General features: G+C 46.4%; 2 protein-coding genes across 5 annotated transcripts in view; both read left to right on the top strand.

Moving 5' to 3' along the window:
- samd4a (sterile alpha motif domain containing 4A) overlaps positions 1-3,057 on the top strand; it is a 37,157-nt gene extending 34,100 nt beyond the window's left edge. For all 4 annotated transcript variants that reach the window (XM_034529719.1, XM_034529718.1, XM_034529717.1 and 1 more), the window contains exon 12: positions 226-3,057. In XM_034529719.1, coding sequence (XP_034385610.1) covers positions 226-254 — 29 coding nt within the window. In that variant the 3' untranslated portion in view covers positions 255-3,057. The remainder of the gene's footprint in view (positions 1-225) is intronic.
- A 2,322-nt stretch (positions 3,058-5,379) lies between these two features.
- ero1a (endoplasmic reticulum oxidoreductase 1 alpha) lies at positions 5,380-14,852 on the top strand. Its single transcript, XM_034529741.1, has 15 exons — positions 5,380-5,639; positions 6,428-6,544; positions 8,266-8,349; positions 9,015-9,056; positions 9,135-9,199; positions 9,420-9,493; positions 9,969-10,089; positions 10,354-10,415; positions 10,489-10,515; positions 10,627-10,719; positions 11,132-11,378; positions 11,513-11,582; positions 14,209-14,295; positions 14,408-14,544; positions 14,652-14,852. Exons 1-15 carry the CDS (start codon positions 5,574-5,576, stop codon positions 14,710-14,712), a joined length of 1,353 nt encoding a protein of 450 aa, XP_034385632.1. The 5' UTR covers positions 5,380-5,573; the 3' UTR covers positions 14,713-14,852.
- The last annotated feature ends 397 nt before the right edge of the window (positions 14,853-15,249 follow it).

The raw sequence follows: 15,249 nt of genomic DNA, 5'->3' as shown, positions 1-15,249 counted from the left end.
GTTGTCCTCTCGCCGTGACAGTGTGGCTCCGCCCCCCCCGCTGCTCCCCACGTCAGGCCTCCAATCACAACGTCTCTTCTCTTTTCATACAGAGCTGAACATAATAACTGAAAGTAGAGCTGTGTTTGTTGTCTTCATAAAAACATACAATCGATATTTATTTTAATTGATTGAACTAACGGGCGACTCTTCTCTCTAACGCCTCCTCGTCTCTTGTCTCTGCAGACGGTGCCGACCGCACATCAACCATATGAAGCGAGGACCTGAGCGACGGCGCCGCTTCACGAGGCTCTCTCTCGATAAGTCAGCTGGAGGTCACCGCCCCCCCACCCACCCCCCCGCCCCCCTTCTGTCTCTCCCCGCTCAACCAAAGGATCAGACGGGATCCGAGAAACACGAGAGAGAGCCGACCGTCCACCAGGTCGGGAACGAACACACCTGCTCCGCCAGCATTGAGCCGCGTGTGAAGGGAGGCGCCGGCCTGTGGATCAGGGCCCTCTGGTAGCGCGTGGCGTCCTTCAGACCCAGATCAGGACCTCAGACCCCAAAACAAGACGGGAGGACTGAGCTCCCAGCGAGGATCCTCGTGGAGCTCAAAGGCCTCTTTCCAAGTATTGGCCGGCAAAAAAACCCACATAAAAAACCCATGTATTTGTATTGTATGTATTTATTGTTTACATAATGATGCTACTTTCAAAAGGGTACAGAAACATGTTGGGAGTTCAGGTATGAATCGTGTCATATTCTGTCAAGTCCACCGGCTTTACGTCCCACGAGTAGCCATCACGCTAGTTTACAACCAACGTGCTTTTCCTTTATTTTAGCAGCAGGAGCTGGAGGAGGAGGAGGAGGAGGAGGAGGAGGAGGTAGAGCAGACGTGAGAGGAAGAGGTTGAGAAAGACACAGGAAGTAGCAAAAGAAAGAAACGAGCTGAGTTGACGCTGGAAAGGGAAGCGGATGTTTTAAACGGGAGACATCAGAGGCGGGACCTTTGATGAAGACGAGGAGGAGGAGGAGGATGATGTGAGTGTGGGAGGATGTGAGTTTGGTTTCATGCCGTTCATCATGTGTGAACTCTTTGAATTCAGAGCCCGTTCTTGGCACGATACGTTGAAAATGTTTTGTTGTTGTTGTTTTTTACACACTTAATGGGCGATGCATTGGGCTTCGTCTCCTCGGCGCTCACGACTGAACCTCTTCCTCTGAGGGCGATTGTGAAATGTGGGAGCCGATGGCAGGAAAACAAAGCCAACAGCGTTTGGTTTCCACTCCGAGTTGCAACACAGTCGATCCATGAAGGGGAGCCCCCCCCCTCCCCCCCTCCCCCGAGGTCGGCTGGTTGGTGCTCGCCGCCCCCTGCTGGTGGACCGCGGTCACGCACCACGAGGAGCGTTCCTGAGTTTTTTTTTCTTTTTTTATTCTGAACCTCGTGGTTATTTTGTGTCTTAATATTTATCCTCAGTTTATTGTGTCTGGAATACAGACTTTTTAAAAGAAAGGTTTATACGTAAATAAGCTGGTTAGGAAGCTCTGACCCCTGATTTATTATGTAGGGGTGATTATTATTATCATTATTATTATTATTATTATTATTGTTTAGATTATTTCATTAGTTTGTTGCCATCCTATAGTCAACTTGTGTTGTATCCTGCACTTGAGATGATAATGTGATACACTAAAATCCCAAATGTGCGAGATGAAAGTGGAGCAGGAGAACCAGGCGGCCATGTTGGATCCCGACGCTCCTCTGTGACCTTCAAACACGTTGCAGTTTAAAATCTCTTCTCAAAGGACCACCGTCTGCATGTTTGAGCCCATTTATCAACATCCCATCTATATTTATGTTTGTTTTTACAACCTCTCTCTATTACAATGAACTCCTGCCGTGTCCGTTTGTTTGTGTAAACATTGCACCAACAAATTATGTTCCAAACCATAATGGAAACCTACAAGTTTGATAAAAACGTAATATATAAAATCCATAAAACTCCAGATCACACTTTAAATGAAGAGCCCTCCAGTGTGTGAGCTCCTCAGGCCGCCACAGGGAGTGAGTACGGAAGCCCGGAGCGGACAAACCAAACGCTGCAGACACTTTGTGTGGAGTTGGTCCTCTCCGGTGCGGTCTGTGACGTGACCACTAGAGGTCACTACACCTGACACGGCGTCTTCCAGAGGGCCTGAAACATGCAGAGCTGAGGGTTCCTTTTACCGAGAGAGGGAGAACCGAGGGTTCCTTTTACCGAGAGCGGGAGAACCGAACCGCCAGGGCAGGAAAGAGACCGGATGAATCTGTACTTAAAGTAGACGCAATTATTTATTCTGTCTTTTGGTTTTGTTTTTCATTGCAGAGGTGATGCTTGTACTCATTTAGGTGTATTCTTATTTAAAGTACCATATGTATTAACATGTTATGGCTGGTGACCATACGTACATCTCAAATATTAACATAGTCCTTGTTGACTTTGACAATTCTTCTGTCATGTTGTTGTTGTTGTTGTTGTTGTTGTAACTATCGAGGTGAAGCAGGGATCTGATCTGGAGTCTGAACTTGGTGCTGTGGGCGGTCCACCACCTCGTGGCTCTGGTCCTGAGGCGTGGGCTTTAGATGCGTTCACTGTCTCGGCCTTTCGTGGGATTTGTCGGCCCTAGGACACACGGGGCACCACCGGCCTGCAGTCGGAGGGGTCGCGACCTCTCGCTCTCGTTCAGTATTCACTTTGAGTCGAAGCTCCTGGTGTTTCGGGACGCCGCCTCAAACCAAACGCTTCGTTCTTCTTCTTCTGTTTCTTTGTGAATCCCGGAGCTTCGGACGCACTCTGCAGTATTAACGTCAGACGGCGCCGCGATATTCCAAAACCACGTCCCGTGTTTCAGTGGAGACGCGTTTGGTTTCTTTGTTTTATTTTTGTACATCCAGCAGCGTCCGTTGTGTTGCCGCCTGACTGTGCTCCTTTATCCACTTTTATTTTATCAAAGAGCCCATGTCCTGTATTGACTGCAGGCTTACGTATATATTTGACAAAAGAATATTGTATGTTTAATAATAAAAAAATGCAAAAAAGGACAACAAAAAAATGGATGAAAATGTTGGAGGAAAAAAAAGGAGAAAGTTGAGCTGGGGATAAAAACACAATAAAAGTGTAATTTATATTTTAAAGCTGCATGAAGTAGAATAACTAGCGGCCTTCTTTTGTACTCGAGACTCCAAATGTAAATGTTTTATAGACGTTATAACGGTTTCCTTCACGTTATTGATTTCAACCCAACTGATCAGCTGACAAACAAATAGGACGACTCTTTTTTAGTTTTTAACAAACAACTCGTAATATAATAATATGCAGATTGTTTTCTTGCTTTATGGATTGATCGTGTTTCAATAAAAGAGTCAGAAGAAAATGTCCCAAAACAAAAGATTTGAGAAATAAAGTACAAACAAATGATGAATAATTAGCAAACATACTGACAAATCTCTCTTGAGTGGTTGAGATTCAATATATATATTTATATATATAAATATGTATATACATACATATTAATTCTTATATATTAATATTTATATGTATGATTTAATATATATATATATTATATTTATATACATATTTAAATATATACATTTATATATAAATATTTATTGATATATATATATTTACATATTTAAATATATACATTTATATATAAATGTATATATTTATATCAATATATACATCCCATATATACATTAATATATATATCCCATATATACATATATTAATATATACATATTAATATATAATCCCCTCAAAGATAATGAAGAAAAAACATCCGTCCCATAATGTGCCCGAAAATAAAGTATAATAAACACCAAACGTGTACAAGAACATAAATGCATCAATGTCGTCAGAGGACAAATACATTTAAATATAAATGTTAGAACAACTTTCACCAAAACCTTGAAACACATCGACTCGTCATTTGGAAGAATTATGTTTGTATAACATCTGAGAGTACGCCTCAGAAGTACTAATACCACAATGAAGTACTAATACCACTCTGAAGTACTAATACCACAATGATAATACCACAATGAAGTACTAATACCACAATGAAGTACTCATACCACAATGAAGTACTAATACCACTCTGAAGTACTAATACCACAATGAAGTACTAATACCACAATGAAGTACTAATACCACTCTGAAGTACTAATACCACAATGAAGTACTAATACCACAATGAAGTACTAATACCACTCTGAAGTACTAATACCACAATGAAGTACTAATACCACAATGAAGTACTCATACCACAATGAAGTACTAATACCACAATGATAATACCACAATGAAGTACTAATACCACAATGAAGTACTAATACCACAATGAAGTACTAATACCACTCTGAAGTACTAATACCACAATGAAGTACTAATACCACAATGAAGTACTAATACCACAATGATAATACCACAATGAAGTACTAATACCACAATGATAATACCACAATGAAGTACTAATACCACAATGAAGTACTAATACCACAATGATAATACCACAATGAAGTACTCATACCACAATGAAGTACTAATACCACTCTGAAGTACTAATACCACTCTGAAGTACTAATACCACTCTGAAGTACTAATACCACTCTGAAGTACCACTCTGAAGTACTAATACCACTCTGAAGTACTAATACCACAATGAAGTACTAATACCACAATGAAGTACTAATACCACTCTGAAGTACTAATACCACAATGAAGTACTAATACCACTCTGAAGTACTAATACCATTCATACCACTCTGAAGTACTAATACCACAATGACGTACTAATACTACAATGAAGTACTAATACCATTCAGAACCTGACTGAAGTACTAATACTACAATGAAGTACTAATACCATTCAGAACCTGACTGAAGTACTAATACCACTCTGAAGTACTAATACCACAATGAAGTACTAATACCACTCTGAAGTACTAATACCACTGAAGTACTAATACCACTCTGAAGTACTAATACCACAATGAAGTACTAATACCACAATGAAGTACTAATACCATTCAGAACCTGACTGAAGTACTAATACCACTCTGAAGTACTAATACCACTGAAGTACTAATACCACTCTGAAGTACTAATACCACAATGAAGTACTAATACCACTCTGAAGTACTAGTATTCACTAGAAGTATTCATTCTGCAGTCAAACATCAAAACATGTTCCTTCTTCAGCTGAATAAACTATTTAAAGGGTGTAAATAAATTAAAATAGTCCTGCAGCGCCGCCGTGTGGCTGAATGCGGCATTACGTCACAGTGACGTCGCCCACGTGCAAACACTATTTCAATACATAAAGAAAACTTCCGTCGTCTCATAAGAACAACCATGTACTAATAAAGTGAGAGTTGGCATGGTAACGGTGTCCACGTGACTCGTTAAATAGTCACGTGAGCTCCGTCACGTCTCTCACGTAGCGGCCTGGAGACGTGTGGTGACGTCACCGCCTGGAGCCGGATCCTCCTGATAGCCGCGGAGGCTTCTCCTCTCATTGAGGTCTGTAGCCCTGAAGCGGAGGTCGTGATGAAGCTGCTGCTCCTCTTCCTCCTCCAGGTGCCCGGATGTGCGGACAGCAGCTGCTTCTGTCAGGTGAGCGACCCCCCCCCCCTTCAATATTACGGTACTTGTACTTTACCTGAGTATTTATATTCATACTTCTACTCCACTTCCTCTCTGTGGCAAATATTGTACTTTTTAAAATATTGTACTTTTTATATTGTACTTTTTTTACTTTTAAATGAGGAAACTATTTGGATCCTTTTCCTCTTCAGGTTGGAGTACCGTGAACATGATGTACAAGTACTACAAGTATACTCATGTACTCGTAAAGTACAGAAGTATTATAATAAATATGCACTTGAATTATGAATTTATATATTCTATTTTGATATTAATCCTGAAGTTGTATCCACTTGACACCAGTGAGGTTTAGTCCAGTGGTTCCCAACCTTGGGGTCGGGGCCCTCCAAAGGGTCGCCATATAAATCTGAGGGGTCGAGAGGTGATTAATGGAGAAGAAGAAAATCACTTCTGATACACAAATATATATGTTATTATATATATAATAAGATGAATATTGAATGATTTGACTTCAAAGGTTGTTTTAAGATCGGCATGTTTTAAAATATTAGTTTGCAAAGTAGCTTAAATGTTAAAAAGCTTTTCTTTTAATTAAGATCGAGTTGATAAATTGCTTATTTAATTATAACTGTTTGAGTTAAATTGTACTTTAATTTATTGCCGCTGATGTTATGGGAGACAAACACAGTCCGTAGTTCCTGTTCCACATGTCGGGAACCAAAGGTCTAGTGGACGTTCCCCCCAGGTGGGACAGGAAGTAGGTCTTGAGACCAGACCCGGTTCCCCGTCCTCTGCAGGTCTCCGGAGACCTGGACGACTGCTCCTGTGACGTGGAAACTATCGACAGCTTCAACGAAAGACTCCTCCCACAACTCCAAGTCCTCCTGGAGGAGGACTACTTCAGGTTCTACAAGGTGGGGGCACACACACACACTCACATATATACAGACACACACACACACACATATATATACAGACACACACACACTCACATATATACAGACACACACACACAAATATATATACACACTGTTACGACCCGGCTCAAAGGCAGCAACAAATAGGGAGACAAACGAGCGGCCTGCTAACAAAAGCTATTTTATTTTAAACACCGGCCCAAAACAATGAAAGTGGAGGTATCAGTCATCAGTAGTGCCGTGCATGTATGGGTGTGTGAAGGCGCATCAGAATACAAAAACAAAAGAACAGGCAGCCGTGGTGTCGAGATCACCTGAGAACATAGTAGTACGTCTTTCGAACCCCCAAATGCCCAGATTGATCGTGCGACGTCCTCAGCACCTCTTCCCGGAATTTGGACGGAACCACAACCTGAAAAACAGGGTTACCCGCAAAGTTCCCTCCGTGCGGCATCCATTTCCTCACCAACAAATCATCTTGCAGAAGATAACCCTTCGCAGCACTTTTCCCGTCGACCCCCGATTGCACTTCAAACAGCTCCCTAAGCGCAGGGTCAGCCCGCTGCTCATCTGCCAAGTCGCTGCGGGAAACAGACAATAGAGAGTTGGGTGTATACACGGAGAAAGACAACCTCTCATCTGAGATAGTCTGCTCAACCTCAGGTTCTTCCTCGCCCGGGTAACTGCACAAGCTGTAAAAACCCCAGGGAACAGCCAGGCATTCTCATCAGGTACCTTAGGAACCGAGGGAAAAGATGTTACTATAGGAGGTGGCGGACCGTCAGCCCATACACGGTTACCAGCCAGGTCGTTTCCCAGAATGATATCCACCCCTCTAATTGGCAATGCAGGACGTACCCCCATGGCCACCTCGCCCTGAACCAAACCACAGGCGAGCCCCAGCCTATGCAATGGGACAGGCCGGACCGGAACAGCCAGTGCTGCAGGTTTAACATTACCACCACCAATCCCACTGTTTGAACCTAACAGGGCATTCAGCCTTCCAATGTCCCCTTCCCTCACAGTAATGGCATTGGTCACTAGCCTCAACTGGCATCTGACCACGTGCGGTCCTTTCCAGTCTAACCTGCCGAGGACCAACTCCTTCCTCCCACCGTTTCCCCGGGGGTCCCCGGGGGTCCATACCGAGCAGCGCCCCGAGGCCTAATGCCCTCGCGGTCTGCCCAGTGCGTCAACACATACTCATCTGCCAGAATGTCAAAAAAGTATCTGGGTCTTGTTCACAAAACGGAGGAACCAACCTCAGATTAACGGCAACATGAACATCCTGTGAAGGCCCATGACCGTCCCTCACTCTCAACCTGCGCTCTCCCAGTTCAAGCCTTTTAATTTCAAATTGCAACAACAACAACTCTTTGCGCTCGTCAAAAGTTAACTCTGGAACATCCCTCACTCCAGCTCCGCTCGAGGTACCAAACTTGTCTGACGCAGAACCAACAGGATGCAGTTTAGAGTGGAGCATCCCCATTTCAACTAGATGTTCCTTTAAGATGCTTCTCATGTTCTCCACGCTGATCCCCCACATCCATCTGATAAGGCTCACCAACTGATCCCTCAAACAATGTTCCAAGAACTCCTCCGATGGAGCTCTCACAACACACACACACACACACACACGCACACGCACACGCACACACACACACACACACACACACGCACACACACAGAGTGTGACTGAGGACTGTGATGGTCTGCAGGTGAACCTGAACCAGGTGTGTCCGTTCTGGGGGGTCAGCGGTCTCTGTGGTCTGAAGGACTGTGCTGTGAAGCTCTGCTCTCCTGTGAGTTCATCTACCTGCAGACACACTCACCTGTATTCACACCACTCACACTCTGCTCTCCTGTGAGTTCATCTACCTGCAGACACACTCACCTGTATTCACACCACTCACACTCTGCTCTCCTGTGAGCTCATCTACCTGCTGACACACTCACCTGTATTCACACCACTCACACTCTGCTCTCCTGTGAGTTCATCTACCTGCAGACACACTCACCTGTATTCACACCACTCACACTCTGCTCTCCTGTGAGTTCATCTACCTGCAGACACACTCACCTGTATTCACACCACTCACACTCTGCTCTCCTGTGAGCTCATCTACCTGCTGACACACTCACCTGTATTCACACCACTCACACTCTGCTCTCCTGTGAGTTCATCTACCTGCAGACACACTCACCTGTATTCACACCACTCACACTCTGCTCTCCTGTGAGTTCATCTACCTGCAGACACACTCACCTGTATTCACACCACTCACACTCTGCTCTCCTGTGAGTTCATCTACCTGCAGACACACTCACCTGTATTCACACCACTCACACTCTGCTCTCCTGTGAGTTCATCTACCTGCAGACACACTCACCTGTATTCACACCACTCACACTCTGCTCTCCTGTGAGCTCCTCTACCTGCTGACACACTCTGCTCTCCGATAAACAGAACCAGGTTCCAGAGGGGATCAGATCCTCCTCCCAAGACCAGGTGAGTCAGGTTCAGGTGTGTTTTTCTCTGTGTGTATTTAAAAATGATCCTCATATTCATCGCATGTCGTTTGCTCAGTTTTCTGCAGAAGTAAACGAGTGCGAGCGGACGGAGGATCTGGGAGCTGTGGATGTTTCTTTAAGGTGAGTCGAGGTCCTTTGAGATCGCTGTGCAAACATTAAACCAGGACCAGGACCAGGACTAGCACCAGGACCGAGAGGTTTTCTAAAGGGACTCTGGTGGAACACTACCACTTTGGTCCACAGGGGGCGCCAGAATCAACAGGAAATAAAAGCTCCTTGTAAAGCTCCTGCGTGACCTCTGACCTCTGGCTGACCCGGTGACGTCTGTGTTGTCTTCCAGTGACGAGACCAGAGAGGTTCTGCTCGACTGGAGCGAACACGGCGACGGGGAGAAGCGCTTCTGCGTGGTCGACGGTATCTTTTCAAAATAAAATACCTAACTTTAGAAACATGAATGAAAAGTACACGTACACATGAAGGAAAACATGAAAGAGTAGAAAGAGTACGTTCAGGGGACATTATGAAGAGACTTTAAAATTATTAGAGACAAATATCATCAAAATAATATCTTTTTAAATGTGTGTGAAAATAATTCAGACATATTTTTGGGAATGTGAAGATACAATTGAGCAAGTTTTAATGTTAGGAATAACAAACTTTTAGGAAAACACTGAAAAAGATTTAGCAAACATAATTTTAGGACACAATTTAACCCAAAGAACATAAATGTAATGCAACATTTATTATTATTATTATTATTATTAACTCTACACAGGTGTGCTAGAGTCTCATCTACCACCTGGCTGGTAAAACCAAGGTGTATTCTTACTTATGATGATTATTATTATTATTGTTAGTGACTGACAGCCGAAGTGTTGCCGTTTCCCAGACGACGAGTCTCCGGACTCCCAGTATGTGGACCTGCTGCTGAACCCGGAGCGCTTCACGGGCTACAGAGGCCCAGAGTCCTGGCGGATCTGGACCAGCATCTACGAGGAGAACTGCTTCAAGTAAACGCTCCGTGATGCAGGACGAGGGTCCTTAAGACCTCAGTAAACATTGTAAACATGAGTTTATGGTCTAGTTTCAAGTCTTCTTCAACACAGCGTGATGTTCATTTAGTAGATTATGGTCCTTTAGAGTCTCGATCAGCTGGTAAATACGTGGTCACGAGGCTGAAGACAGGTCGTTTCCTTTTAGAGACACCAGGTTCTAGCACATGAATACTTCATCTCTGGGGTTACTTCAACAGTTCGTCTACTTCCCTTTCGCAGACCGCCCGGCGTCAAGCGGCCGGTCGCTCCCACCTCGTTCCGCGGCGGCTCGGGAAGCGAAGGTACGAGGTTCTTCGCCGTTCTCCATCGACCCGCGGTTCTCTTCGTCCTCACGATGTGCTTATTCATCCACAGGGAAGGTCTTCTACAGCTGGCTGGAAGGTGAGCGGATGCTTCACCTGCACAGAGAAAAGATGGGTTTTTAGTTCTGGTTGTCACCTCTCTTCTCTGTGTGTGTGTGTGTGTGTGTGTGTGTGTGTGTGTGTGTGTCAGGTCAGTGTGTGGAGAAGAGGGCGTTCTACCGGCTCATCTCTGGCCTTCACGCCAGCATCAGCATCCACCTGAGCGCCAGATACCTCCTGGAGGGTGAGACGCCTCCGACTGACTGACCTCATATATTAATATAATAAGGTTTTAATTCAGGAGACTCAACCAGAACCAGGCTGGCTGTTTCCTACTGTTTCCAGTCTTTGTGCTAAGCTAAGCTAACCGGATATGAGAGAGCTATCAAATCTCACTCTGGGCAACAAAGTGATGGAACTTTCTGTTGTTGTGTTGTTGTTTACTCCAAATCATCCCTCTGATTTTTCCTTAATAGATTTTCAAGAAAAACAAATACAAACATGCATAAACAATAAAATGAAATAAGAATACATCAAAAGTGTCGAAGGTTACGAGAGTGTAACCCCAGTTCTATAAGCAGAGGCTCCGCCCACTACTGGGCCCTGGCATAGAGGGCGGAGCCTGTGTGAGGTAGAGCTTCCTGTCCGTCCTCCAGACCGCTGGTTTCAGAGGCAGTGGGGTCACAACGTGTCGGAGTTCCGGCGGCGCTTCGACTCGGCGCTGACGGGCGGCGAGGGCCCCGAGCGGCTCCGCAGCCTCTACTTCCTGTTCCTGGTGGAGCTGCGAGCGCTGGCCAAAGCTCTGCCCGTCGTCCAGCGCCCGTCGTTCCGGCTGTTCACCGGCCGCCCGGAGGAGGACCGGAGACTCAAAGAGCTGCTGCTGCACGTCCTGCAGCTGGCCCGGTCAGTCCGAGGCCCGGTACCGGGACCAGTACCGGGACCGGGTCCCCGACGCAATATCGGCTTGTTTTAGAGGTTTTTTATGACGTCCGATGACATTAAAGGTCTCGGACATATTTACTGACCGTTTGTTCCAGATCGTTCCCTCTGCACTTTGACGAGACGTCTCTGTTCACTGGAGACGAACAGGAAGCAGCTACACTGAAGGTCAGCCGCCATTAACTACTAAAGTAGAATACAGAGTAGAGTAAAGAGTAGAGAGAGTAAAGAGTAAAGTAAAGAGTAAAGTAAAGAGTGGAGTAAAGAGTGGAGTAGAGAGTAGAGAGTAAAGAGTAGAGTAAAGAGTGGAGTAGAGAGTAAAGAGTAGAGTAAAGAGTAGAGTAAAGAGTGGAGTAAAGAGTGGAGTAAAGAGTAAAGTAAAGAGTGGAGTAAAGAGTGGAGTAGAGAGTAAAGAGTAAAGAGTGGAGTAAAGAGTAAAGAGTAGAGTAAAGAGTGGAGTAAAGAGTAAAGAGTGGAGTAAAGAGTGGAGTAAAGAGTAAAGAGTAGAGTAAAGAGTGGAGTAAAGAGTAGAGTAGAGAGTAGAGTACCTATTCAGAGGTCTTTAGAGCCTTCATCAGGAGACTTTAAGGCTACTAAAGTCACTTCATGAGCTTCAACTCTAACTTTGTTTATTTGGGCGGTACAAGCAGGAAGCAGGAAGTATAAAGAGGGGAGGGGGAGGGGCCAAACAAAGAACGGGTTGTCAGTTTTTAATTGTGGTGTAATTTACGTACTCATAGCGACTAAAAGGAACATGTGTGTTGGTTCTGGCGCCCCCTGTGGACTAAAGTGGTAGTGTTGGTTCTGGCGCCCCCTGTGGACTAAAGTGGTAGTGTTGGTTCTGGTGCCCCCTGTAGACTAAAGTGGTAGTGATGGTTCTGGCGCCCCTTGTGGACTAAAGTGGTAGTGTTGGTTCTGACGCCCCCTGTAGACTAAAGTGGTAGTGATGGTTCTGGCGCCCCCTGTGGACTAAAGTGGTAGTGTTGGTTCTGGTGCCCCTTGTGGACTAAAGTGGTAGTGATGGTTCTTGTGCCCCTTGTGGACTAAAGTGGTAGTGTTGGTTCTGACGCCCCCTGTGGACTAAAGTGGTAGTGTTGGTTCTGGTGCCCCTTGTGGACTAAAGTGGTAGTGTTGGTTCTGACGCCCCCTGTAGACTAAAGTGGTAGTGGTGGTTCTGGCGCCCCCTGTGGACTAAAGTGGTAGTGTTGGTTCTGACGCCCCCTGTGGACTAAAGTGGTAGTGTTGGTTCTGGTGCCCCCTGTAGACTAAAGTGGTAGAGATGGTTCTGGCGCCCCCTGTGGACTAAAGTGGTAGTGATGGTTCTGGTGCCCCCTGTGGACTAAAGTGGTAGTGTTGGTTCTGGTGCCCCCTGTGGACTAAAGTGGTAGTGTTGGTTCTGGTGCCCCCTGTGGACTAAAGTGGTAGTGTTGGTTCTGACGCCCCCTGTGGACTAAAGTGGTAGTGTTGGTTCTGGTGCCCCCTGTGGACTAAAGTGGTAGTGTTGGTTCTGTCGCCCCCTGTGGACTAAAGTGGTAATGTTGGTTCTGGTGCCCCCTGTGGACTAAAGTGGTAGTGTTGGTTCTCGTGCCCCCTGTGGACTAAAGTGGTAGTGTTGGTTCTGGTGCCCCCTGTGGACTAAAGTGGTAATGTTGGTTCTGGTGCCCCCTGTGGACTAAAGTGGTAGTGTTGGTTCTGGTGCCCCCTGTGGACTAAAGTGGTAGTGTTGGTTCTGGTGCCCCCTGTGGACTAAAGTGGTAGTGATGGTTCTGGTGCCCCCTGTGGACTAAAGTGTTAGGGTTGGTTCTGGTGCCTCCTGTGGACTAAAGTGGTAGTGATGGTTCTGGTGCCCCCTGTGGACTAAAGTGGTAGTGTTGGTTCTGGTGCCTCCTGTGGACTAAAGTGGTAGTGATGGTTCTGGTGCCCCCTGTGGACTAAAGTGGTAGTGTTGGTTCTGGTGCCCCCTGTGGACTAAAGTGGTAGTCATGGTTCTGATGCCCCCTGTGGACTAAAGTGGTAGTGATGGTTCTGGTGCCCCCTGTGGACTAAAGTGGTAGTGTTGGTTCTATCGCCCCCTGTGGACTAAAGTGGTAGTGTTGGTTCTGGTGCCCCCTGTGGACTAAAGTGGTAGTGTTGGTTCTGTCGCCCCCTGTGGACTAAAGTGGTAGTGTTGGTTCTGGTGCCCCCTGTGGACTAAAGTGGTAGTGATGGTTCTCGTGCCCCCTGTGGACTAAAGTGGTAGTGTTGGTTCTGGTGCCCCCTGTGGACTAAAGTGGTAGTGTTGGTTCTGGTGCCCCCTGTGGACTAAAGTGGTAGTGATGGTTCTCGTGCCCCCTGTGGACTAAAGTGGTAGTGTTGGTTCTGATGCCCCCTGTGGACTAAAGTGGTAGTGATGGTTCTGGTGCCCCCTGTGGACTAAAGTGGTAGTGTTGGTTCTGGTGCCCCCTGTGGACTAAAGTGGTAGTGATGGTTCTCGTGCCCCCTGTGGACTAAAGTGGTAGTGTTGGTTCTGATGCCCCCTGTGGACTAAAGTGGTAGTGATGGTTCTGGTGCCCCCTGTGGACTAAAGTGGTAGTGTTGGTTCTGACGCCCCCTGTGGACTAAAGTGGTAGTGTTGGTTCTGGTGCCCCCTGTGGACTAAAGTGGTAGTGTTGGTTCTGGCGCCCCCTGTGGACTAAAGTGGTAGTGTTGGTTCTGGCGCCCCCTGTGGACTAAAGTGGTAGTGTTGGTTCTGGCGCCCCCTGTGGACTAAAGTGGTAGTGTCTCTGAGCACTAGCCTCCTTTCCTCACTCCTCAGGAGGACGTCAGACGGGCCTTCCTCAACATCTCCAGGGTCATGGACTGCGTCGGCTGCTTCAGGTGTCGGCTGTGGGGCAAACTGCAGGTCGGTGATTATGATCCGTGGATCAATAGACGATCCTGATCTATTGATCCACGTAAGACAGAGTGATCAAAGCTAGTATCTAACACGCCTACGTGGTGACGTGTTCCTCCAGACTCAGGGTTTAGGAACCTCGCTGAAGATCTTGTTTTCCGAGCGACAGATTGAAGCTCCGCCCCTTTCCAGAGGCCAGAGGCCCCGTTTCAGGCTCGGCCGCCAGGAGGTCGTCTCCCTGCTCAACGCCTTTGGGAGGTGAGAGAGTCCGTTAGGGACCGTATAGATTTATAGATCTATATATAGATTTATAGATCTATAGATGTATTTATTTCTTTCTTGTGACCTCACTCGATGTCCTGCAGGGTTTCCACGAGCATCAGCGAGCTGAAGACCTTCAGAGCGCTGTTAGCAGAAGAGATGTGACCTCAAGAAGAGAGTCAGCAGAACTAATGACATTATTTACCTAAAGTTACTGTGAGGGACCGTTAGCTGGTCCTGAACCAGTCTCAGTGTAGTCCTGGTCCTCTCTAGACCTCCATCAGTAAACAGACCTCCAGAGAGAAGGTGGTCTGGTTCTAGAGAGTTCTTCTTCAAGCTCCTCATCGGAGCCACCGGGTCGGATTCTGGAGAAACCAGGTGACATCATGCAGGTTCACCAGAACCTCCTTCAGTTCAGACTCCAGCAGAGACCAGTCCACCGTGGACAGACCCAGATCCAGCAGAGACCAGTCCACGGTGGACAGACCCAGATCTGGCTTCACCTGCAGCCTTGGACCTTCAGTCTGGAGCTCTGGAGGGAAGAGGAGAGCTCAGCTCCCAGGAAGAGCACCTCCTCTTCCTCCTCCTCTTCCTCTTCCTCCTCCTCTTCCACCTCCTCCTCCTCTTCCTCTTCCTCCTCTTCTTCCTCCTACTCCTCTCCTCCTCCTCCTCTTCCACCTCCTCCTCCTCTTCCTCTTCCTA

Source organism: Cyclopterus lumpus, chromosome 3, assembly GCF_009769545.1.
Source record: "Cyclopterus lumpus isolate fCycLum1 chromosome 3, fCycLum1.pri, whole genome shotgun sequence".
Classification (NCBI taxonomy): domain Eukaryota; kingdom Metazoa; phylum Chordata; class Actinopteri; order Perciformes; family Cyclopteridae; genus Cyclopterus; species Cyclopterus lumpus.
Note: the sequence above shows the minus strand (reverse complement) of the source record. Positions and strands in the feature narration are given on the sequence as shown.